A 26,534-nucleotide genomic window follows, 5' to 3' on the forward strand; every position below is an offset into this window, starting at 1 on the left:
ACTTTTTCTTAATATTTTAAAAGAAAGTTTTGAACTCTACTTCTGTCAAGGTCAGACGCCAGCCAATGGATGGAAATACAGTTTATTGTATAACTCAAAATAGCTCATAAAACAAACACAGGAGGTTGCAACACTTAAACTTCAGTGTGAAAAAACATTTAAACTGAAAAAACTCCAAAAAACCAAACCGGAGTATAATCCAGATTATCCAGAGATATAATCCGGATTAAAACAAAACTGCTTAGATTCAGCTCAAAATTGCAGGATACTTTGGAGAAGGCAAAATAAACTACGGGCCGAATTCTCAAGGGTCCAAAATAAACAGAATCCCAACTGGGCTACAAATAGTTTTAAGGCTCAAAACAAATAATGTCCCAAACCGGGCCAAACTTTGCCGTCGGAGGCAGCGCAAACAAACCGGTGCCAGAAACAAGGTAATGAAGGGCAAAGAGTTACTGCAGGGTCAGAAGCCAAGCCAGTGGTCAGTAACGGAGCGTAATTGCAGAACCAGGAGTTAAACCGGAATTGGAAGCGAAGAGTAATTGCAGAGTCAGGAACGAAGCCAGCGGTCGGTAACGGAGCATAACTGCAGAACCAGGAGCCAAACAGGAATTGGGAGTGAAGAGTACCTGCAGAGTCAGGAACGAAGCCAGCGGTCGGTAACAGAGCGTAACTGCAGAACCAGGAGCCAAACTGTAATTGGGAGCGGAGCGTTACTTCATGGTCAGGAACAAAGCCAGCGGTCGACAACGGAGAGTAGTTACAGGGTTGAGAACGAAGCCAAGCCGGAATAGGGAGCGAAGAGTAATGCCAAAACGATGTCCAGTCCAAGGTCCAAGATGAGAAGTCGTCACAGCAAAGTCCTCGTCAATGGGCTGACACAAGTAGCCAAAACGACGGAGGCGAACTAATGCAGACAGTAATCACAGTGCAGTCTAAGAAAAACCCACACAGCTCCAGCCCCTGTCGTAGAAGTAACCCGGAATAAACTTACGTCGGTTGCACAGTCTCAAGCCAGTCTTCAGGAACACGAACACAAAACCCAATGGCGCCCAACAACCACCTTGCCACACGCAAGGGCCCAATGGCCAAATGCCCTCAATTTATTTACAACTTGTCTTCAGTACTTGAGCCGGGCACCGCCCTTCCCACAGGTTGCTCCCATTCCTCATCCGAGCTGGAACCGTTCTGCCGACGCCCAGACCTACCCGCAGCTGTGGAACTATCTCCACTCCTCCAATTAGACCACCTTGGGTCTGATCCTGAGGGATCCCATGTTTCCTCAGCGTCCCCATTACCAGTGAGCCCAGTCTCCCCATCACAATCCTCTGGAGCGTGTGTCCAGTCCATGCCATCCTCTTCTGCCCGTACCACATCCCCAACATCCATTTCAAGTCCATCCTCCCCTTCAAAACCCTCAAATGAATCCTCATCTGTTGATTCCTCAAATATCTCTCTAAGCCTCTTTCTCTGTAACTCCTCAAATGAGTCTTGCTCCCGAGGAGTCTTTCTTTTCCTGCTACTATCAGTAGTATCATTGACCCCAGAAGGCTCATTCACAACAACTTCCTTATTTCCATCATAAATTATTTATGTATAAAATAGAGATGAATTAGTTACTACTCTAGTGTAATGGAGAGGTTATGTCCCAGCAAATAACTTTGTATGAAGAGTTGTATTCATTAAATTTAAGTAATGCAAAAATCATTGGGACTTAAAGTAAAGTTTGTGTGTTAATTGGCAGCCCAGGTTTTTGCATTTGACAACACACTTCATAATTTTGAAACCTCCAGCATTGTGTAATGATAAGGCCTGATTTTGCTAAGTATTAGAACTGCTCGGAGTGGTGAAAATACCGTTTTCATGAGCAACATGTAAGGTTGCTTACAATAACAAAGTAGAAGAAAGAGAAAGTGGAGTAATGAGTTTATCAGCCCAGCCATAGACTAAAAAGGAGTTTACCTAATGAGGAACTACATAACTATGGTGACAAGAATATTGACGTATTTGGTACTAGCTCACATTACTAGTGCTCTTTTTCTTTATTACCAGCCCACCATTGACACAGTTTTTCCTTGACTGTGGAAACTTAGCTCGGACTGATAAGAAACCTGCTATATGCAGAAGTTACTACAAGCTCATGACAGAACTTTGGCATAAAAGCAGGTACTGTATTACTTCCATTCTGTCATATTATTTGTAAGTCAGCCTCTTGGAAGTTCACTTAAAGGCCAATGAATATGACTTCTTGTGAACTTGAACTTGACTATTAAGTGATGTCAGGCTTCAGCTCAAAATGCCATATTTTAATTGTGTGGTAATTTCTGTATCTTTAGTTTTAATAAGAAATTTTCAAATATATATCTGTAAAAGCAGAATGACATGTTTGGTGATTTAAGCTTTCTCTTTGAGTACAATTCTGTGTATACATATCTGGGGAAAAACCACATTGAAATCACTTGGCTGTGTTTCTGTGTCAATGCATATGTTAGAATTTCAGTCTGTAATGTAATGTAGTAATGCTTTTACTTGCATATGGCCAAAATGCATGATAAAAATATAACATTCAGAATGTTATATCAGGCAAACCTGCATATCGTCCAGCACTCGGTTTCCAGGAATAACTAGAAAGTTACCTCTGGGAGTTCAATTTATTTTCCTGAACAGCTTGATTTGAAGAAGTGTAAGTCTCTATCCCTAGTCATCTTCTCACATTGGTTTTTACACTTTTTTTGAGCTTACGAAATTGTAACATATGAGAGAGAAGAAGCTTCTAATAATAGGTGAAAGGGGTTATTACTCAATCAGTATTACAAGCAGTTTACATCATCAAATGTCTAATCAGATTCAGAAATAGTTGTAATATTTAGAGACAGAGTCTTTGTACCAAAAGCTATATATGCAAAAGTTGCAGTCTACTTAAGTCTAGTTGGACTTAGATTTAGTTCGCAATAGACATGATAGGATTTTACTATAAAATGAGAGTCTTGATTTACTGTTCTAGGAGCTTCTGCAGGTTGAGTAGTAGTAAAGTGACGCATTCTAAATAGTTTGAAAAGTTGTACAATGCATTCCCTTAAAGCACCTTTTCTTCCAGACCTGGAGCTGTTGTCCCTACAAATTTGTTCCAAGGAATCAAAACAGTTAATCCGGCATTTCGAGGCTATTCCCAACAGGTACATTTTTCTTAAAGTTCCATCTATAAATGCTGCAGTAGAGAAATAATTTAGTAGTAATACCTGAAAACTGTTTTCTCCTAGCCTGAGGACAGAATGGCAGAAAACCAGGTTGAAGCATCTTTTGATTTTTAAAATACCTCTCCTTGAACCCACATCACTACATATATCCCTCATTTATCTTTGTCCCCCGAGGTCCAGAATATGATTTCCAGGAAAATCATATTGGAAAACAATAATGTTCTCTGTCTTCTCTGAATTACTTATCTCAATAAAAATATACTGTTTTAAATTCCAGGATGCCCAGGAATTTCTGCGTTGTTTAATGGATTTGCTACATGAAGAGTTAAAAGAGCCTGTTGTCACACTAGAAGATACTAGCCCAACAATTGCAGAAGAGAGAGGAGAAGACGAGAGGAGCCAGTCAGATGGAGATTCTGAGTCATGTGACAACACTGACAAAGAAGAAGCTGAATCTTGGTCAAAACCTGTGATAGAGAACCTTTCAGAGGATGCGATGTTAATTGAGGAAGAGGAAAGTGTATCTAAAGACCATCAGAATGAGAAATCCTTGTGTACCAAAATGAACCCAGCAGGTTCTGTGGAAAACATAGAAAAAGATATAAACAATTTATTTGAAATGGCTGAACTTTTGAATAACCAAGAAACAGTAAAAGTGCAAATACACAGCAGATACTCAGGTGATTATATGACTGCAACTTCAGTGTCACAGCAATGGCTACCTAATAGTCCATCCATGTGTCTTCTCCCAGCATTTGTTTCAGCATACTACCATAACATGTTTTAACATGTCTCTAATATAAACCAACAGTTGACTCTTGTATAATGGAATATTTTTGTATTGATTTTGGAATAAGGAATATATGAATATTAATGTTGTTATACCTGGATTTTTCAAAAAGGATAAGAATGAAGGGCCGTAATCTTAGAAAGAAAGGGACCAGACTTCGTTATTTTTGTAAATGTGAGAGATGACTTAAAAAAAAACTAGGGGGGAAAAGTATTGGGGCTTCCGACAGATTCCAGAAAGTTGGGCCACTACTCTTGGAAAAACAATAATATTGGTTTATGGGTTTTCCCTGTAGTCACAAAGTAGTCACTTACTATGCTTTCTAAACTATTGTTCCATAGCTTTCCTCTTTTTCCGACAGCTTGACATATAATCTCCTCAGCTCTTCCATTGTGTGAGATACTCTTTCACTCTCAAACCTTGTTCATTTTCTGCCTTTCTTACCATTATTTCTCATGTTTTCTGGAGGATGATGTGCCACTTTCTTGAAACCCTTGGCAAATGGAACATAAATTAAAATCTTGGTCTTGGCAAGCTAGTAGCACCAGCTTCATTGTCATAATTTTACTTTAATAATACTTGGTGAAAATACAAGTACCAAATACCTTTCTATCATTTGTGAAAATTGTAGATCCGTTGTACAATAAGGAATTATTTTTTACAGATTATGTCAATGATGTTCATATGAATGATGTGTCAGCTCCACAAAGTTTTTCTTCCAAGGATGGAAGCAATGCACGACCATCAACCAGCCCCCCTAAATCAAGTTCCTTCTGGTCTGGGCTGGCACCCTCACACAAAAAGGGTATCACATTTTCTAATTTTACTCTCTTATTTCTCTGAAGGCTATATTGTTTCTAACATTTTTATAGGGTTTCCCTATACATTTTGATTATTCTGTTCCCCTTCATCTCTTCATAGTGGATACTGAATTGAGATGCTTGTTGTTTGCATTTTACTATCATCTAGTACAGGTGTATCTAACTCATTTCCGTCAAGGACCACATCAGCATTATGGTTGCCTTCAAAGAGCTGTTGAATCCATGGATGGAGAATCCATGGATACCAGAAGGCCAACTGTAACTTGCTTACATTATGTTCGATGCTGTTTAATTTTTACCCAGTTTGGGTCCTCAGATGTGGTTGAAAGAGAACTCTCTTCACTTTTGATTTTGTGCCATACGGCCTGAGGTAATGGGAAGTGCAGCCCAACAGCACTTGTGGCTCTGAGACGGGAAAAGGCAATGTCAGACACCATGCCCAGAAGCCTAGTATCCAAATCCCACTATCCTGATTAAAGACAGCAGCCTTCCAGATGTTACTGTATCAAAGCTCCCATCCGATCTAGTCATGATGTTTAATGATGAAGAATACAGGAATTATAGTCAAGCACCTGGAGAGCCACATAAAATGACATGGTGGGCCAGATTTGGCCCCTGGTCTTGAGTTAGACACATGTGATCTTGTGGGAGCCATGTTAGCATGCTTCTCAAATACTAAAGCCGTGAGATGGGGCATTAAGAAGTTTGTGTCTGATTCTTATTTTGAGCCTTTGGTGTTTTTGTAACCTTTTAGTTGGCAGAATATATTTACGTATATATCAAGGCAGCTATTGAAATTGAGAACAAGTACACAAGAGAACAAGTGTTAGAATTTTTTTAATGCTGATTGTGTTTCATTCTGTTTTAATTTTGTATATTTGTACATTTTAAATTCTGTGCAAATTCTTTTATGTCAGGCCGCTTTGAGTCCCTTTAGTGGAGTTAAAGCAGGGTATAAATAAATATAATATATAGTATTGTAGTTCTCCTAGTTGATTGCTTATCATTGGGGATTTGCATTATTTTTGCAGCTTAATTTAAGTACATTATGGTTTCCCCAAGATTGTGTAATTATTCAGTATTCATATTTAATACATTTTTTCCAAAGCTGCTAGCTGGGAAGATTCCCTGACAGGAGAATTTTCTCTCTTTTATCTTGCTAAATGAGATTTGCTTTTTATGATGCTTTTGTACATTTCACTCCCCTCGCATGGCTTGAATCTTCAGATTTAGCCAAAGACAGCCTCGGAAATAAATTACTGGTACAGCTTTACTTTCTGCCTTTTGATTCCCACCCAGTTTTTCTTCTTCCTACCCAGGCCCCATAGATGTATATAGGCAGTCTCTCTGCAGAATCCTCCCATATTTTCCACTGGGTATACACTTTGGGAATTGTATGGCAATGAGTGCCTTCTAATTTTTGTTTTATTTCTTTCTGTTTTTTTATATTAGTTCCAGTTGCATCATCCTCTAAAAAGAAGAAACATAAACAATACAGGAGTGTTATTTCAGACATATTTGATGGAACTATTGTAAGTTCAGTGCAGTGTCTGACCTGTGATCGGGTAAGTTTGGGAAAGAAGCTCTCTTTCTTTCCATCTTTTCCATATGTTTTCATGTTCTTCTACCAACTGTTCCCATAATTTATGATTTAAGTTACCTTTCATGGAAAAAAGCTTTTAAAATTAAACTAACACGCCTTTTTATTATATGCAAAGCATGACTGGATTAATATAGCTTGAGCGATCAGGCTGATCAATTGTGTTGTGTTTGTCACCTAGTAGTGATCCTAGAACAAACAATATACACAATTGCAAGTGCGGCTTATGGTGTTATAGTATTCCCTTACAACTTTGCGGTTCGCTTTTCGCGGACCCATGGTTTCAGGCAAGGAGACAGGTGGGAAAGATGGGGTCTTACCGGAGGAGGAGGAGGCGAGGAATGGAGGGCCAGCTGCATCTCTCCTTGGCACCTCACCTGGGAATCACCGCCACCACGGCAGCCCAGAGGAGCGCCCTGGCTGCCATTTGTTACGCGCCTTCTGCAGGAAGCCGAGGCATGGAGGGGCGATGGCCAGGCTCATGGGTTCCCTCCTTCCCCGGCTCTCAATGGGGCCACATCCCGAGGCGAGGTGATCCCAGGCACCTCGCCGCTCCCTCTCTGCCTCATGGTGCTCAGGTGGCAGAGGGCACATCTCAATCGCTGCCGCCACTACCGTCCCTCGCTATAGTCACGCCTCTGGGTTCCCAGATGGCGGTCAGGGCCCACGTACGTCCTCCTGCAACCCGGGCATGGTGCCTTCACAATCGAGGGAGGAGGATAGAAGCATGAGCACGGGGTTTATAAAGACTTAAAATAGTGTATAACTACTAAAATAATGTATAAATATTAAAATAAATATAGTGTCCCTACTTCACAGATTTTCACTTTTCGCGGGTGGTCCTGGAACGTAACATCCACGATAAATGAGGGAACACTGTATTCCTAAAGTCTCATTGATAGACTGAAAACAGGATGTAAATGGATTAAATGTAAACTTAAATTCTCAGAATATTTTCAAACTCTTTGGAGTCATTTAAAAACTATGGTTGGCCTAATGTCTTATTCTTTCACATAGGTGTCAGTTACCCTGGAAACTTTCCAGGATTTATCATTGCCTATTCCAGGTAAGGAAGACCTTGCTAAGCTGCACTCTGCAAGTCATCAGACATCTCTTGTCAAAGCAGGGTCATGTGGTGAAGCATATGCTCCTCAAGGATGGATAGCTTTTTTTGTGGAATATTTCAAAAGGTTGGTTTTTTTGCATTGCTTAAATGTTTTTTATTATGTTTCTGCTCTACTAGCAGAACATTTGCTTTTTTATCAATGATGTTTCAGGTTTGTTGTCTCATGTATTCCTAGCTGGTTTTGGGGCCCAACAGTTACCTTACAAGATTGCCTCGCTGCCTTTTTTGCTAGAGATGAACTGAAAGGTAAGAAAATGTCATACTTGGTAAAAGGTTTTAAAAAATAGTATATTCTTCTCATTAGACTAATATCTTCCTTTTACTTTTTGTACCTTTCGGTCCCATATGGAAGAAAAGTTGGATCTAAATTAAATAAATAAAGTTTTTAGTATTTTCCCATTATCCTGTTTTAGATATATCGGTTGATAATAAGTATAATCAAAGAGAAAATGGTCAGAATATTCATTTGAGAAGTCATTACCCTTTTTAATCTACATCAGTATGTTTTAAGTTTTAACTGAAGACTTGATCCTTGAATTTATTAAGATACATGTTCTTTATCATGTGAAAACACTGTCCAAATACTGTATTGCAAAACTAAAAATGTCCAGTGTAGGTTCTTGTGGATAGTGAAGTGCTTGAATTGTTTTGGAATAATGGTTATGCTTCCTTCCTTGTGGTGTCTGCAGGTGACAATATGTACAGCTGTGAAAAATGTAAAAAGTAAGTGGTCTATTTGTAAAAGTTTTCAAATATACCTCTATTTAAATGTTTTTGCAAACTGTGGAATCAGCACTGCGCAGTGAGATTATTAGGAGTACTTTTTCTGTATGTGGGTTTATTTATATTGAATCTTCTTTTCAATTACAAAACTAAGTCTCTTTGTTTGAGATTTTAATTACTTTAAATTACCTGTTACCTATTTCCATGCAAAGGTGTGTAGGACTGAAGTATTGCATTGAATTTGCAAGTGACTACTTGCCTTAGATCTTGGCAAGTACTGGAAATTAAATTCTGAGTAGTACATGTAGGTGGCTACTTAGGCATAGGATATCTTGGCTCTCTGCTCTGCAGTAGTTCTTCCTATTAACAGAAATTGGAGTTATGTACTGAGGATGACTGGATTGTATCTATCTTTGATGTATGCAACAGATTGCTGGGGATATGAACAGTGTGGGTTTGCCATATATGTGCATACTGTGGAGCTTTTGCAACCCGTCTTTTGTGTATGAAAAATTGGGATATGTGTAACGAGTCCTTGAATTTTTATTGTTTATTTCTATGCAGAAAGTTTTAACTGAGGTGACTGTATCACTATAGTAGATCTAATGCATTAGTTGCTGAATGGTTAGTCTCTTTCATGTGAATATCAGTAATGTAGTGGATCTATTCTCAGGCTAACTGAAAGATTTAAACCAGGGTGAGAATCATATGAAAAGAAAGTCTACCTGAACATTAAAAAGAATTTCCTGGCCATAAGAACTGTTCAGCAGTGGAACTCTCTGCCTCAGAGTGTGGTGGAAGCTCCTTCTTTGGAGGCTTTTAAACAGGCTGGATGGTCATCTGCCGGGGATGCTTTGATGATGCTTTTCCTGCATGGCAGGGTGTTGGACTGGATGGCTCATGTGGTCTCTTCCCACTCTGTGGTTCTTTACTGTTGATTATACTAGCTTAGGGATAAAGGGAGCACCAATCTATCAATAATTAGAAGACCACACACATCCCATATTTACAGGCATTCCCAAAAATAATAAACAAGATAAATTCTGTAGGTTTGTTCTTAAGTTGAATTTGTATGTAAGTTGGAACAGGTACATTTTTAAAGTGTAAATCCAGCCAAAAATATATATGCTTTGGATAGCCTAGGGAAGGGTTAACACCCCTGTGGAGTTTGTTTTGCTCTTTTCCACTGTTCAGAATATTTCACCTCACTTTGGATTTTGAAATATTTGGCTTGTTGTAGAAACAAGGGTTGGTAATAAAGCATCAGTTGAGACACTTTTTCCCCATGATAATACCTCTTCCAGAAGTGAATTTCTCCTCCGAGGGGTAGATTTCTCTCACTTCCTGTTAGCTCATCCCCATTCTTAACTATGAGTAATTTGTAAGGCGGATGTTGGTAACTCAGGGGTTGCTTCTTTTCAATAACTATGTTTTCTAATCAAAAAACAAAGTTGTAAGGGATTGTTTCCCTCTTCTTACTCTTCTTACAGCATCCCCCCCCCCCCCCCCCCGGCCATGTTTCTCTAAAGATTCAGCATGACATAGATTTTGAAGCAGGATTACGGGCTACTGCTGGGTTGGAAAGAATTAGCAGAATTTGAGGACTTTACCCTCAAAAGGAGCACTAAGAAAGTAGAAGTGATCAGTGCCTCTTTTTGTTTACCTCAGGATGGACTAAGCTCTCACCTTTCACCACTCTACTTAGAAAGGGGAATCACTCCTTTTTGTGATAAAATTTAATACTGTATTTTAACTTTTATCCCAAAAAAGGGAATCTTCCCTTCTCTGTGTGGAGTAGAGAAAGGACTTGAATATGTTTTTCCTCTCCACAGAAAGACCTGTGGCATTCACAGGACACGTCAAAATCCGTAATTCTGGCTCCAAAACCCACTCTTGCCTTATACTTGAGTATATACAATAATTTAAACCCTGTGCTGCCTCATCCTGTATGGACTTAATTATTTAGTTGCATAAAAAGACTTAATATATTCATTATGATGTATGAAGTAATAGTGTGTATAACTATAATGTTTAACTTATGAAAGGTGGTTTCTGGATATTTTTTCAGTGTTTGTGGGTGGGACAGAATTAATGGATTTATTATCCTTCCTAATACCATTTTCTTTTAGCATTTTTGAAACAATTTGTCTATATTTGTAATAAATTATCTTTAAAATTCTGCTAAATGCTTATTTTTCTTTAGGTTAAGAAATGGAGTAAAATTCTGCAAAGTTCAACACTTTCCTGAGGTAATTTTTTAGAAATATATTTTATATATCATTGCTGATTTTTAATAATGGATCAATGTGAATACTAAACTATAGCTGCATTGTTTAATGTCCTGGAATATGCTTATGTCTGATTACATTGGATCACTTACTCAGTATGTAAGATCTTTGAGATGGATTTTCAGCTAAAGTAAATGAAAAGAATTCTTGCTAAAACCTATGTTGTAGCCATACATGCTCTCTTTGTAGGTTATATAGTTAGGCATGATTTTCATATGCTTTTTGTTCAGTTAATATATTATTTCCATAGTGTGATTTGTAGGTAGATATGTGAATTATTTCCATGGAGAAGGATTTCATTTGATCTGTTCTGGCATGATAATTAAATATCTTTGATATATACTTTATAATAGCTTTTTTTATACGTAGGTTATCACTTGACAATCTAGTTAATGAAGAATAAATATGCATCTGTGAATGTATCCTTTAATACATAAGATGTTTCTGGCTAATTATTAAAGTAGCAATCCATGCAAGAATCATTCATTCTTGTGGTTTTGGAGATTACATGATATGTAAAAGAGGTTGGAAAGATATATGGTAGTATCTCTCAGCAAAAAAAAAGTTACATCCCAATAAACTGGATTAGTAAAATGTATTTTGGGTGGTACACTTGCTTTAACTACTGAATAAACAATTCTTATAGGAGAGAGAGGTCATAAGGAAGGTGAGAAAGCAAGAGGGGCACCCAAAGGAAAATATGCTCGAAAGTAGGGGGCAAATTCCAACGATGAAGAGAAATTGGTTTGCTGGGAGTGTGACGCCTTAGGGCAGCGTGAGCACTTGGAACCAGACACGGAAGCCAATAAACAATCTAATATCTTTATTAAAGAAATAAAGGAGTCAAACAAAAATAAGCAGAGTATATAGTCCAGCAATAGTCCTTTCAGAAAAGGCCAAATATAGTCCAGTAATACGAAAGTAGATGTTCAGTATTAGAGTTCAAAGTTTTAAATCCGATAACCGAAACACACTCAAACTTCTAAGCTGTTTGAGTGGGGATTACAGCAAGGTCTGTCAAAGAGTTCCAGGTTTCAAATTCGAGGCTAGGATACAAGGCAAGGCAAAGTTAGTGGCGGTAGAGCTGAATCGCTGTCCAGGCTTGGCAGGGAGATGAGATGCAACGCCTGGTCTACTCGAGAGTAGTGCGTCGCAGATACTAGAGTCAATGTGATTTCCTCAACTGACACGTTGAACACCGCAAAGGTCCGCCTGCACACAGAACTTTTATGGGACTTCAATCTCCCCTCAAACCAGGTGTCTGAACACTCTTTCCCAAGGGAAAGTGGACTAAAGTCAACAACTTGCCAGATGCAAACCTCCCAGGAAACTCTCAAGGGAACTGGCTTAATTAGCGCTTGCTTTCTCCGCTAATCTAGCGCTTTTTATCCTATTCTGCTTCTCCGAGCGAGATGTTTCCCAAAACAATTTTCGATCAAAAGGAGCGCTCTCTGGGGAACCAGGCTCTGACTCAAGGGCCTTTGTAATTAACTGTGGGCTAGAACTGTCAACAGGGGACATCTGGAACGGAGCAGAATCTTGCTGAATGGGCACAAACCCCATATCTTCTTCGGTCTGATCCATAATGGCTACGGGGTCATGACTCGAGGGTCTCTGAGACACTACAGGGAGGATGCAATGCTTAGGGGTATGTTTCCTTCCCAGAGGACATATTGCTTAAGGCACTTGCAGACATGGTGAAGCCATGGCATTTGTAAATGGCCCTGCTAGAGTTATATTTTAATGAGAACACAGAACCAGTTTGCTAACAATTTAAATCGTTTGATAATCTAATACTACAATGAGGTAAACATCAATTTACAAATGAGTGACAACTCTTCTTTCCAGATTTTATGCATTCATCTCAAGCGATTCAGGCATGACCTTATGTTTTCTACAAAAATCGGGACCCATGTGTCCTTTCCCTTGGAAGGGCTTGATCTTCAACCTTTTCTTGCTAAGGATAGTCCAGCTCAGATAGTGATGTATGATCTCCTATCAGTCATCTGCCATCATGGAACTGCCATCAGTAAGTACATATAGTATATGCTTTCTTTCTAGTTGTGTATATTGTGGCATACTGCATTATATGGAAATGTGGTGTAATTAAAAGCTAATCATTGCTTGCATTGAAATTGAACATTACCTTTTTTCTTGAATTCAGATGGCCATTATATAGCTTATTGCCGGAACAACTTAAATAACCGATGGTATGAATTTGATGATCAGAGCGTCACTGAAGTAACAGAATCTACTGTCCAAAATGCCGAAGCATATGTCCTCTTCTACAGGTGAGAAAGCAAGTGAAAAATGCTGGATGTAATGGCTATGATTGCTTTATTGCCAGCAGAAGCCTCCTTTGAGCAGAGTTCTCATCGCCATCAGCTGAAGGGCAGGGAATGTCTTTCATTTATTTTTCTCTTTCCTGCTTGGACTTTTCTAATATTTGGTGGAAGATGGCTCAGCTTGCTTCCCTGCTTCTTTTTACTAGTTAATTCCTTCCCTTCCCAAATGGAGAGAAGGGCCCATCTGTTCATGGAACGTGGAGCTTGAGTTTAGCTCATTGTCTTCAGTAAATTTCTTTTAAGTTTGTTACACATGAATTTTAAAGAGAAGGACAAGCAAAGCTGGCTAGTTCTTTCTATTACTTAGGGTTTTGATCAGCTGCTGAACAGGAAGCTTTGGTTCTCTGAAGATGCTTGTGTGCAGAAATTTGGTGCACCACCCTCATTCTTACAGTTTTACCATCTCCTGTTCTTTCCATGGGACCTTTTTTCTCCATGTTTTCCCTTTAATATTGTTCTTGGAGCTTATTGAATTGTTGGCCTAGCCTTAATCCATGCAAAAAAAAAAAAGAAGACAAAAAGCAGTGTTCATGCCTTTTTATGAAGTCATGCACTGGATAAGCTTAAGAGATTTGATTTTAATATTATAATCATATTAACTATGACCGTGAAAACATTGCTTTGACAACTATGTATTTCTGTTGGAAAATTAAAGTATGATCTGAAGTGCCTCAGATTCTATCCTTTTAAATGTGATAGTCCTGTTACTTTATAATTTGTTATACTCCCTGCAGATGTGCAGGATTTTGTAACTGTAGTGAACTTGAACATTGCAGAGAGATCTCTTTGAATGGATAACTGCAATTTCCTCATTTCAATTCATAGGAGTGTGCATGTAAAAGGATTGTAAAATGCAATTGCAACAGGAAGACGCTGTTAGTAGATCAGCAGCTGGGAGCTGAAGAACAAGGAGATTCACTGTAGTTACTTGAAACGCATAAGCTCTAGTAACTGAGGGCTTTTTTTCATTTGGAAATGTGAGCTAAATCAGGAAGAAAAAACAACTGTTTCAGCCTTAGCAGCAAATACATTCCATGAATGAGAGAAGAAATCTAGGCTCTGAAAAATGATGAATTAACTGATTAGAGAAATTGAACTTGCCTTAAGATATAGGTCCCAAAATTAAAAATGAAGAGGAAACTAATTGTAGTGATCCTTATTCAGAAAACTGCCAGTATATCTACAGGCATTCTTCTTAGATGGGATAGCAAACCTGCATAGTAAGAGCTGAGCATAATTTACAGAAGTGTTTGTAGCTATCTATTATTATTGTTATTATTATTATTATTATTATTATTATTATTATTATTATTCATAATAATAATAATATCCCACATTTTCTCTCTAAAAAGAGACTCAGCAGCTTACAGTAAAACCAATACAATACAATTAAAATCTAAAATGATATAAACATTTAAAAGGAATTAAACTTATGAACAGTATTAAAAATAAACAGTTTAAACCCTTAAAACCAGTTAAAAACCTATTCCTAGCTATAGAACCTCCAGTGCTATCCTATGATATGTTTCTGGCCCAAGTGTGATCAAAATATAAGCTTCACTATTATTTGTGGCTTCAGGTATCCACGGGGGTGTCTTCGTATGTATCCCTCACAGATACTGATCTTGTACTGTGTTTTCCTTAATAGATAGGGTATTTTAAAATATGTTTACAGTTTCAGGTAAAAATACTTTTAGATCCTCATTTTTGCTGCTGCTCTTTCAATGCAGACAGAGGCAGAATCATAAAATCATGGAAGAGACATTAGACACCTTTAAATTGAAAGTATAGCTTATAGAGAAACAGAGCAAGAGGGCCTAGCTACTTCCAAGTAGAGTAAATCTATTGAATCTGTGTCTGAATCTGTGTCTAAGTACGTATTTTATTTTCGCTGCTTCATGTTGTTTAATCTGATTGGACTAATAACTGAATATTGGCCTATGAATCTGAAAAATTATCGGTGTGTTATTTGAACTGAATATTTCAATATGAATAAAAGTGATCATGGTTTCTTATTTTCAACAGAAGCTTGGATAAAATCTGTTTCCTCACCATTACCTTGTGTGCCCATGACTCGTTTGAATGTTATTGATCTTTGATATTATTTTTTTCCAATAGAAAAAGCAACGAAGAAGCCAAAAGAGAGAGACAAAAGCTGTCAAATCTAAATGTGATGGAACCAAGCCTCCTCCAATTTTACATTTCCCGACAGTGGCTGAATAAATACAGAACTTTTGCAGAGCCAGGTCCTATTTCAAATAACGATTTCCTCTGCATACATGGAGGTGAGAGTGCTGTTATGGAAACTGTCCTCCTGTGAAGATTAAGGCTTCTTTTGTTGCTTTGGAACAATACATTTACTGTCTCCTTGACCTTGCCTGTTTGCCAGTAGAGTTTCACTGTTGCCGTTTTATAGAATTTAGTATCTTATTTAATGAATTCAGGATGTGATCATGTGCCCTGACCTCCCTTATTGTTTTATTAAGAGTAGGAACAGCTTCTTTAGCATTTAACGCTTTTGAGTTATGCACCCTTTTGAAGGCTACATTAGTGCTGATTTAAAATTATACACATCAATTTCATGTAATTTGCTCATGAATGCTTAAAATAATCATCAGTGGCCTTAGATCATAGTTTTGTATAAGATAGGAATTATTTACTTTGCTGATTGTGCTCACACAAACTTGAATTCTTTTTCATACACACTCATTTACCCTCTTACAAACCAAACATCTGACCCTGTTATTAAAAAAAACCCCTCTAGTATGCCCTAAATCAACAAAGAGCACTCGCTGATTTCAGGTACGAAACAATACGCAAAAGCATTAGGGTAGAGGATGTCAGTTTTCTATTAGTTGGACAGGTGCAAAACACAAGCAGTATCAACTCTACTTCCAAAGTAGTGAGATCCAAAATAAAAGAGCTCATGAATTTCTTTGAATCAAGTTCTTAATCATATATATCCACTTCAAGTGAAATTAGAGGCTGGTTTTGTAATTGTTGCCTTTCACAGGATATAGGGGAATATTTCATTTTAAAACACACTTTAAAGTTTCCCCATTTAGAAGAACAATGTTCTGTTCCAAACAGAAACATATTTTAGCTCAGGATTTTACCTTCTTTAGACTATACCTTGAATAATAACACTGACCAACATACATTTTGGTGCCTCAAATGTTAGCCTTGTTTCTGGGTATATTTGACCTGCTGGTTCCAAAAATGGCACCAGTTTTCCCCCTATCAGCTTTAGTTTTTGAGATACAGAATATATGCCCTATACCAGTCTTCATCTGCTTGCCCATACAAAATCATATAACTATATAAGAAACTAGAGCTGATGTAGTCTTATCTAGTGCAATTTTCTGAATCAATGCCGCCAATAAGCCCAGTAACAGGCCTAAAAACCTATATAATTTTACAATTTCTTGGACAATTTTAGTTTTGGGTTGAAAGCAGAATACCTCTAAAGGTGCTAAATGACAAAGATGACCCAAATCCTATTCATTTTACGATTTATTCATATCCAGTACTTTTAAAAACCTTGAGGATCTAATCCATAATGGCTGGATGCTGTTTTACTGACTCACATATGCAGCTATGATTACTGTATATTTTATGGTAGCGTTCTAAAGAAATACTTACAGTGAAAATTTTATTTTCTTTAGTTGTCTGATTGAAATAATAGCTTGGTTGTAAGTTCTCAGATTTGGCATGGTACTTCTTCTGACAATCAAACTACTCAACTTATTGTTTCTTTTGGACATTATGAATGTATTTCACATTTTTGAGGATGCAGCCTCAGATGGAAGCTATAAAAGTAATTCCAATAGTGTCCCACAAATCATGTTTAGAAGTACAATACTACTAGTGTATTATGTCAGGATTCAACTCTTTGATTTGAATAAATTACTTTGAGTTTTTTCTTTGTCACACAAGCCTTTTGTTACAAACCTTTTAATCCAAAAGTTGAGGGGGTTCATTAGACACAATTTGGGAAAAGTTATATTTGAAACACTAAGGAGAACGTGGCAACGTTGACAAACAGAGCCGAGGAATGACGAAACACCATTTTGTGGTTTCATTGGGAAAGCCGCACTCACGATAGCCAATCCAAAGGTAGTTTTCCGAAGTGGGTAACCGGAGCCGAAGTCAAGTCAATCCAAGCTAGGAAGGGAGAAAGCTGCATCCACAATAAGCCAATCCAAACGTCATTACCAAAGGTCGCCAAACAGAGCCGAAGTCGCCAGTCCAAAGGTCCAGGAAGGGAGAAAGCACACTCACGATAGTCCAGTCCAAATCCAAGAATCACAGGAACCAGGAACGCCAAACTGTAGAGCGAGGACCCAAAGCCCAACAGGAAAAACAGGCAGTGACAAACCTACGCCAAAACGACACTTTGCCTTCTGCAAAGGATCCCCATTTCAGACCCCACTTTTAACTTACACATCATTATCCGAAGATGAGCTGGCCTCCACCCCATCATCATCCCCCACAGCTGTTCCTGTCGTCACACGTGAACCCCGGCTATCATCCCTCCAGTTCCTCCATCTCCTATCAAGACTTAGGTTTCCCCATGACCCTGATGTATCACCTGTTTGCCAATCCTCCTGTCCCGAAAACCCCACAAACGTATCACTAGAAGTTGGCTCTGCACACATATCCCTTATTTCTTGTACCCTAGTCCAGTCCAATGTGCCCTCCACATTTTCATCACTCTCAGACCCATCATCCCCAGAGAAACCCAAAAACGACTCATCCTCTGTGGGAGTAGTAAGTATATCCTGGAGCTTCTTCCTCTCTCATTCCTCATCTGATTCCTGCTCCCGAGTAACCCTCTTAGTGCCTCTATTTACATCCATCCCGTCTCCTTCTTCACTCATTGACTCCTCGTCACTTGAAAACCCTTCAAACGTGTCTTCTTCAGAAGGTGCCATAAGTATCTCCCCAATCCGTTTCCTTTGCTGTTCTTCATCTGGCACCTGCTCACTCTACTAGTACTCCTACTACCATTTGTAATATTGCCAGCGGACTCAACTATAACAGCCTGAATTACTCAACTTGATGAAAGTTTCTGTCATTTGTTTTTGTTATAGTCAGAAACAAAGCTAATTTACAAATATTTTACAATGATAAAAATATTCATTGAAATTGTCTTCACTTCAGGAGTTCCTCCATACAAGGCTACATCTATTGAGGACCTGGTCGTAATGCTGCCTCAGAACATCTGGGATAACTTGTATAGCAGGTAAGCTTCCAGTAGTGAAACATAATGTTTTTCCTAATCTAGGCAAATAGTATCTGGTAAAAAGAAGCTGATATTTATAGACTGTATACAGAACTGAACAACATATTTTCTTGCTTCTCTTGGAGTATTGATTTCTCAGATCTTTAATTCAACAAAGACATCTGAACAAAAGGCAGGGATGCAATTTTTGTTCACCCTTATACTTTCAGATATTTCAAATATACTTACAAATGTGATCCTCCATAACAGCATTGAAAGTGGTTGTAGGGAAGCGGCTGCTGGGAAAAAGGAGCTTATATGAAGATCACATCCACTGTTTTGCTCATGTAAATCTCTGCTGGATCAAAGTCTTCTTTTTAAACAATATTTTCTTTCCATAAATTAAAATGATCTTTGTGTTTTTAATAAAACTTTTGGGATTGGCTTCTAACAAACTACACAATTTAGAGATAGAAAAATACTGCTATTGACACCATCAGGTGATATTATAGTGCCTTGTCCATGTGTCAGTGCGAAAGAGTGGAGTAACCTCTTATTCTCTAAACCCGAAAAGAAATATGAATTGAGGCTTCACTTGTGCACATGCTGTCTTTGGAGTAAGTCTTACTGAACACAGTTCAGCTGAAATCATGGGAAACATGGGAAGGATTTGACTTTAAATCCTGTATACTATTCATTTTAGAGTAATTAAACTAAGGGAAGAGAGTTTTCAAAATAATAAAATATTTGAAATATATGCAAGGTTGACAAACTGGATGTTCTGAATTCATCATTATTTCTGTCCCAGAAATATGTTTGCATTATGTTTTCTGATTCTACTTTTGTCCAAACAATCCTTGCCAAGATTATTTAGCTCTAAGGTATAGCGTAGTGGATAAATATAGCTTACAGTACACACCACAAGAGGTTTGGGTTCCAGTTTTAATTTTCACTTAATAGAATGAGATAAAATAGGGCAGAATGTTGTCTTTCATATGCCAAAACTTTTGAACTAATGACATGAAATGTAAGCTCTGTGGAGAATATTGACATATGTATTAGAAGACTTAAGCCTGAAGTAATTACCTGAAGTTAATGCTCTATAGCAGGCTCATGGGGTAGCTATACTTTGGGAGTGGGGTCTCATATGCTTTTCCCCCTATCCCTACTGCATCTTTTTAAAAAAATTATGGACATCTCCTTCAGCTTTTAACTTTAGACAACAGCAGAACATACTGTTAATATGTTAATAGCGAATGTGTTCTTTAATGTTGAATTCCACATATCAATAGGTTTCTTTTCCTCTTAAAGTTTGTAAAAGTTGCTATTCCTGTAAAGGCCCTTTTTGCTGGAGACTGGGATAAAATGGTTCAGATAGGTAGTGCTAGGCAATCCCCTTACATGCACATAAGCTGTACTTGTTGAAAACACATAAAAAGGAGTTCATATTTCCATATAAGAATAGGTAAAATGTTTGTAGTTTATTATTATTGGAGATCAGGGCTGTCTAGAGATGCTTCTGGACTGTAACCTACAATGAGGCCTAGTCAGCATAGCTAATAGGAAAAGTACTGGGAGTTGGGAGTCAAACAACATTTAGAAGGCTGCACTCTGCCCACTTTTGCTATTGGATTGCATCTCCCAGCATCTCTCATGCTAACCGGAGGTGCTGGGAACCATAAACCAGTAATAATTGGAATACTACATAATGTCCACCCCTGTAGTAGAGAAAGACTTTTTTTGTTAATTAAATCAAACTAATTTTGTAGGAAGCTGATATTGATCAAAATAAATGTATTTGTTGTTTAATGGAAAATAATAATTGTATGTGTGTATATATATATATATATATATATATATATATATATATATATATATCTCAAAATGCAAATTAGAGATCAAGGATTGTTTAATACTCCACAATTTATAGGTATGGCGGAGGACCAGCTGTTAACCATCTGTATGTTTGCCATACCTGCCAAGTGGAAGCAGAGAAAATAGAGAAAAGAAGAAAGACAGAACTGGAAATGTTTATTCGGGTAATCTGTTCTTCCTTTTAAAAAGATGTGGGGTTTTTTTTTGTTATGTTCTTAAAATTAATGATTCGGATCACCATTGAAAAGCATTCTGTGTGTGGTATGCCTCCACTACAAGGAATTGGCCCCACAATCTAATTTGGCAGATTGGATGATTCCACAAATAAAAGGAAAGTTTCTGTTCGCACAAGGACAATTAAAGTTTCAAGTCAAGATGTCTACATTAATTTTTATTCAGGTCTTCATAATTTGTAATGATCCCCACACACCCACAATATGCATACTGTCCACTTTGCTGTGTGATGGTGAAAATAAAATTATAACATTAAGGGCAAGATTCACAGCAAGCTTGAAAAGATTTGTTTTTGAATGCAAGATCAAATAGTAAAGAAATTATAATAGTATTACCTTATTCATAAACATGAATAATGTTAAAAAAGCTATTCATTGTTGTAGCTTTTTTAAGTGCCTTGAGTTCCACAGTTGGGGGTAAATATAACAAATAAAAATATAAAAAAAAATTCTTATTGGAATTGTTATTCTGTAGCTTTAACTGGAACATCTTAAGAGTATAATTCTGAAAACTGCTCAGAAATATATCCCAATATACACAAGGGAACTTCATAAGGAGCACAAATGTTGTGGTCTTAGAACTTGTTTTTACGTCTTTCAGCTCAATAAGGCATTCCAGGAAGAAGATTCGCCGTCCATATTCTATTGTATCAGTATGCAGTGGTTCAGAGAATGGGAGGGGTTTGTGAAGGCCAAGGACAGTGGTGAGTAGCTTCCAGAAAGTTTATCACATATGCAGTAGAGCTTACTATACTATGCACTTACTATTTTATCCATCAGTAAATTACCCCGGTACAAGTCTGACAACATGCAGATACTTTGTTTAAAAAAGGCAAAAAAATAATAATGAGAACAGGATTTGGCACATGATGCACGTGCATACAAGAAACTACTGCAGCTTGCAATGAAACCAGTGGAAGATGTTCTGTTTGTAGATTCAAACGGATCTATGCATATTTATTTATTTATTTACAGTATTTATATTCCGCCCTTCTCACCCCGAAGGGGACTCAGGGCGGATCACATTACACATATAAGGCAAACATTCAATGCCTTAACATAGAACAAAGACGAGACAAACGCGGGGCTCCGAGCTGGCCTCGAACTCATGACCTCTTGGTCAGAGTGATTTGTTGCAGCTGGCTGCAGCTGGTTGCTCAACAGCCTGCGCCACAGCCCGGCCCTTGTACAATAAACAACTTTCTAAAAACCTTTCTGGAGAACTGTAATTTAAAAACAATTCAAACAAACTATCAATTAAAAATATAATGGAAGCTCCTATATACGCCTGCTGCTTAAGGAGCTTCCATTATGTTTTTAATTGATAGTTTGTTTGAATTGTTTTTAAATGACAGTTCTCCAGAAAGGTTTTTAGAAAGTTGTTTATTGTACAAGGGCAACCAATGTGTAAAAAAAAAAAGACAAAAGTAAAACTAAAGATGTCTGGTTCCTTGTGTGCCTGTAGAAAAGTTACTTGGATTTTCTCCCAGTAAGTTCCCACATGAACCTTGTGCTAATAACTCAGTATTTATTTAAATTTTGGGAGCAGGCAAAATAAACAAAGCAGAAAGTACAAATGTAGCTTATCTGTTGTTTCTTTGTTTACTTCTTAAATCTTGCATTGCCCATAACTTTCCAACAAATATTTTTTTTTCTGTATACTAGATCCTCCAGGACCCATTGATAATGCCAAAATTGCTGTCAACAAATGTGGTAATGTTGTTCTGAAACAAGGTATGGACTTATTGATAATATTTTGATTTTTTAATGCAGTTATTTCTCCTTTTCTGTCAATGATGCTATGTGTGTAGGATTTGTTGTGTGTGTATCCCCATTTCTGCCATATACAAAGACTGCACTTTTGCTAGATCCGAATTAGCCATTATGTAAATAGAAGGGTTCATTCTCTTTGCAGGAGATACCAGGATCCATTGGAAACTCCACAGCAGATGAAAGGAGTAGGGAGGCGACTTCCATAACTTCTTTTTCCCATTGTATCACATCCCCTGCTGTTCTGGAGGGTCTCCCAACCCTTCTGGGGATTAAAGGGGGCCAATTAGGATGAAATTGCCTCTCTGTTGCATTCCTCCAATGCAAGCAGAATTCCACTACTCTAGATCTAGATAGTTGAGCAATTTTGCATTTTAAAATCAGCATATAAAAACTATTAGTATATGGAGGCTTTTCATGTTTGTACAAGGTATTATATCATCCTTGAAGCTGACGAAAAATAGAATTGGATTGGAACTTCAGATTCAAAAGTCTGTGCTCAATTTGTTTTCAGTCAGTATATTGATGTTATGAAAAGATTATCTTCTGTTTTTAGAAATACCTTTGTTTAAGAGTATACCTTTTATCAGGGAAAACATCTGGACAAATTTTCTGGGAGTTACATGAAAATATATGCTCAAAAAGTGAGAGAGTAAAGTTGTGGGAGATAGAATTGCTCTAACGTCAATACTTGTTTTGAATGTCACCTCCTTGAATGACTTGGAGATGTAATAAAACATTTACTCCTGGCAACAGAATATCACATTACATATAAGATTGAGCTGAATCTGAATCTGAAGTGAAATTAAATAATTGCCCTGAATCAATAAATATTTGTATGTGCTTAGGTTGAGATGCTTGGTTGTTCTGTTCCAAGCAAAATATACTAAAACTTATTGAAATCTTCATATGTCCACACTATCTTCACCAAAAATTGATATCTTTTTAGGAGCTGACTCCGGACAGATTTCTGAAGAAACATGGAATTTTCTACAGTCAATATATGGGGGAGGACCAGAAATCGTACTAAGGCCACCAGTTGCTCAAAGTGAACCTGAATCACTACAGAGTGAAGATAAGATTGAGTTGGAAACATGTGCTCTGTAGCCATCAAGTGTGTGTTTTTAGGAGTGATCTTCAACTCAACATACATTCCCGAGATCTTTTGTTTTGCTGTTTTATTTGTGAGGTGACAAGACATTGGGCATTACTTCATCTGTGGAAAATCAATTGGCACTTGTATACAGATTCTAAAAGTATATTAGAGTTTTCAAAGACAGGTCTTGTTTTGAAAATGTAACTTACTTGTCTCATTTAACTGTAAGTATGTGAAGTACCGATGGAAGATTTAACCATTCTTTTCAGCAGATCTTTACAGACTCTTCAAATCAAATTTAGTCAAGACAAGATTAAAGGAGAACCCTTTAGATGGAAAGAGATGAAATTTAACAGATAAATTATGTTTCTAATTTCCTATGAAAACTCAGGAAAAGTTAGGTGTTGCTTTTATTTGCACTGCAGTATAGAAGAAACATAATGAACTAAAACTGTCAAATGGTTTTGTTTCAGTGTGTCAGGTATATGAATGATTCAGATAGAACATTGTTTTGTTAGCAGATATAAATAACGTCTTATCTAATATTTAAGATAATTTTGACATATATAATCTAGTATAATCAATAGTGTATGTATTTAAGCAAAACCATAATTGTTAAGAGTGTTCTTGAGCGCATGAAGTGGGTATGTTTATTGCTTGTGCATTGGAGAAATTTTCTAGACTTTTTTAATGCACAGTTTCATGTGGAAAGAAATATTGTATAGTTAGGCAATGCTCATTGGCATGATTTATGATGTCAGACGTTGACTTGAATCCACACAAGAAGATTGCAAAAGCATTCTTGATTATTCATATTGAAGTGTTGAATGTCACCCAAATGTCTTTCTTCCTGAATATTGCTACCATACAAGCAATATTATTAAATGCTAGATCAATAAAAACAGTTTTTAAAATGGTAAGGTGTTTGAAAATTATCCATAGTGAAAAGCTGTGTGTTTAGGAATATAAACGAGCATTACATTATCCAGTATAAAAAATGAAAGATGAAATTGTTTGGACTGGAGTTATCTTCAAAAGCTTCTTTAAAATTTCAGTACTTGCCATTGAAATGACAATCAGACACAACTGAAAAAGGTCAGCAAGTCTCTTAAAATCTTAGTGAACTGTGCTTATAACTGTTATATTCTATTCTGGTATGAAGCTTTGTATTGAAACTGTTTCACTACATGATGAAGCACAAAGCACTCCTTGTTTGTAAGTACAATCCAGTAAAGATAAAAACATCCATATGGAAGAAATCTTATCCCCCACATCACTTTGATACAGTGGCTTCAGATTCTCTGTATGCAGATTTATCTGTAAGGGATGTGTGGGTGACCTTAAATTGTTAGTCATATTTTGGTCACAGATGAAATGCAAACCCAATATTTCTAAGTAGGATCATAGATCATAGAATAATAGAGTTGGAAGAGACCTCATGGGCCATCCAGTCCAACCCCCTGCCAAGAAGCAGGAAATCGCATTCAAAGCACCCCTGACAGATGGCCATCCAGCCTCTGCTTAAAAGCCTCCAAAGAAGGAGCTTCCACCACAGTTCGGTAGTGGAACTCTCTCCCGCGGATTGTGGTGGGAGGCTCCTTCTTTGGAGGCTTTTAAGCAGAGGCTGGATGGCCATCTGTCAGGGGTACTTTGAATGCGATTTCCTGCTTCTTAGAAGGGGTTGGACTGGATGGCCCATGGCGTCTCTTCCAACTCTATTATTCTATGATCTATGAACATACTTAGAAATATTGGGTTTGCATTTCATCTGTCTGTGTCTTGGAAAACAAAACGCATGGAAGACCCTTAGTATCTTGGTATAAACCAAACTAATATCACAGCTGTTGGAAAGACAGTGGTTTCTCAAGTAGCAGTTCTTGTTCTCCAAAATAATTAGTTATAACCTAACTGGATACAAAGGTCCAGTCTCCTTTATAAGTTAAAAAGATAAGCGGTTATAGAAAACAATATTGGTTTTAACTTCTTTGCCTTTCTGTGGAAATTGAAATGTTTCATCTGTCGGCAAGTCTTTTCATGGTGAGAGTGAGACACAGGTTGTGTATCTCTTATCCAAAATGCCTGGGACCAGATACGTTTTGGATTCTGAATTTTTTAGATTTTTGAATATTTGCATATACATAATGAAATAGTTTAGAGATGAAACCCAATTCTAAACAAAATTTATTTATGTTTCATACACACCTTCTACAGGTAGCATGAAGGTATTTTTACACAGTAGTTTTAATAATTTTGTGCATGAAACAAAGGCTGTACCTTAAACTATCAGAAAGCAAAAGAGTCACTATCCCAGCTACCTATGTGGACAGTTGGAGTTGGGAGCATTTTAGGTTTCAGATTTCCAGAGAAAGAATACCCAGCCTATATTTGAATTTCTCTAGAAATCATTGTTTGTATATATGGAGGGCAGTATATGGATATTTTTGCTTTGTGTCAGCAAGATTAAGGGCTGGATGCAGAAAATATTAGTGCTCAAATCTAACACTTTATAAACTCTCTGTTACAGCTACACAAGTTGTATATCTGCTTTTTTGGTAAAGTGATGATGAGGGACTCCTTGCCTCTCCACTTTTTATTCAGATCTGGTGAAGATATAACATGAATAAAACTTTAAAGCAGAGTAACACAGGAAACACGAACGGGCAACTTTTATCCACTTAATGCATTTTGGGTTCAGTCATTAAAACTAAACTACATCATTCTAAAAACAACCTCCTGTTCTTGGAAATGGCATACTGTTTTTCCCCATTGCATGTGACGTGTGTTTACAATGAAGCTGCTTCTTAAATGTTACAAACCAAGTCATTCTGGAAAGAAATCAAGCATCCAGTTAGTTATTTGATGTCAGAGGTAGAAAGCCAATTTTTTTAACCCAACAGTCTATCCAAGTTGTGTTTTACTTACAATGGGCCGCCATTTAGTCTGCAGAAGATAATTACAATGCAAAACAAAAATATTTTGTACTGTGTTGAGTATCCTGTGGACTTAAAGTGATAAAAAAGACAATTTCATTTCCAGGCTGTAGCACAACAAATAGGGGTGTATGTGTGAGTTCTTCTGCAAGGCACTGTAATAATTGTACTTAGATATTTGAATAGGAGAAAATAAATTTTCTTTTTATTAAAGATAATCTAAACAGTGACAGTGAAGCCTGTTCCTCTCTAAATGTCTTCATTTCCAAAGTTCTACCCTCATTTCTATTTCTTGGTCATGCTGTAATGATGAACCAGCTTTATATAGAAGTTGAGAAAATTAGCTGTACCTCTCTTCTCAGGATGTTCTGTGTATAAGATTGTCCATATAAGTGACATTATTACATTTAAAAAAATGTTTAAAGCATAAGAACAGAGCATGATATTTTATACTTTGGATGCTGAAAAGTTGTAGCACCCAGAAAATATGTTCTTGCCATGCTAAAGGAAGCTACC

The 26,534-nt window shown here is 37.3% G+C and overlaps 1 protein-coding gene across 5 annotated transcripts in view; it reads left to right on the top strand.

Moving 5' to 3' along the window:
- The window catches only part of usp33 (ubiquitin specific peptidase 33), a 45,080-nt gene extending 21,072 nt beyond the window's left edge, over positions 1 to 24,008 (top strand). For 4 of the 5 annotated variants that reach the window (XM_016994873.2, XM_016994871.2, XM_016994874.2 and 1 more), the window contains exons 8-24: positions 2,053 to 2,166; positions 3,098 to 3,176; positions 3,475 to 3,877; positions 4,652 to 4,792; positions 6,261 to 6,373; positions 7,426 to 7,598; positions 7,686 to 7,780; positions 8,224 to 8,257; positions 10,461 to 10,506; positions 12,394 to 12,574; positions 12,710 to 12,836; positions 15,009 to 15,175; positions 18,054 to 18,135; positions 20,045 to 20,153; positions 20,824 to 20,926; positions 21,888 to 21,956; positions 22,942 to 24,008. In XM_016994873.2, the coding sequence (XP_016850362.2) occupies positions 2,053 to 2,166; positions 3,098 to 3,176; positions 3,475 to 3,877; positions 4,652 to 4,792; positions 6,261 to 6,373; positions 7,426 to 7,598; positions 7,686 to 7,780; positions 8,224 to 8,257; positions 10,461 to 10,506; positions 12,394 to 12,574; positions 12,710 to 12,836; positions 15,009 to 15,175; positions 18,054 to 18,135; positions 20,045 to 20,153; positions 20,824 to 20,926; positions 21,888 to 21,956; positions 22,942 to 23,099 (2,194 nt within the window). In that variant the 3' untranslated portion in view covers positions 23,100 to 24,008. The remainder of the gene's footprint in view (positions 1 to 2,052; positions 2,167 to 3,097; positions 3,177 to 3,474; positions 3,878 to 4,651; positions 4,793 to 6,260; positions 6,374 to 7,425; positions 7,599 to 7,685; positions 7,781 to 8,223; positions 8,258 to 10,460; positions 10,507 to 12,393; positions 12,575 to 12,709; positions 12,837 to 15,008; positions 15,176 to 18,053; positions 18,136 to 20,044; positions 20,154 to 20,823; positions 20,927 to 21,887; positions 21,957 to 22,941) is intronic. The other variant, XM_003223075.4, reaches the window with a different exon arrangement.
- The last annotated feature ends 2,526 nt before the right edge of the window (positions 24,009 to 26,534 follow it).

Source organism: Anolis carolinensis, chromosome 4, assembly GCF_035594765.1.
Source record: "Anolis carolinensis isolate JA03-04 chromosome 4, rAnoCar3.1.pri, whole genome shotgun sequence".
Lineage (NCBI taxonomy): Eukaryota > Metazoa > Chordata > Lepidosauria > Squamata > Dactyloidae > Anolis > Anolis carolinensis.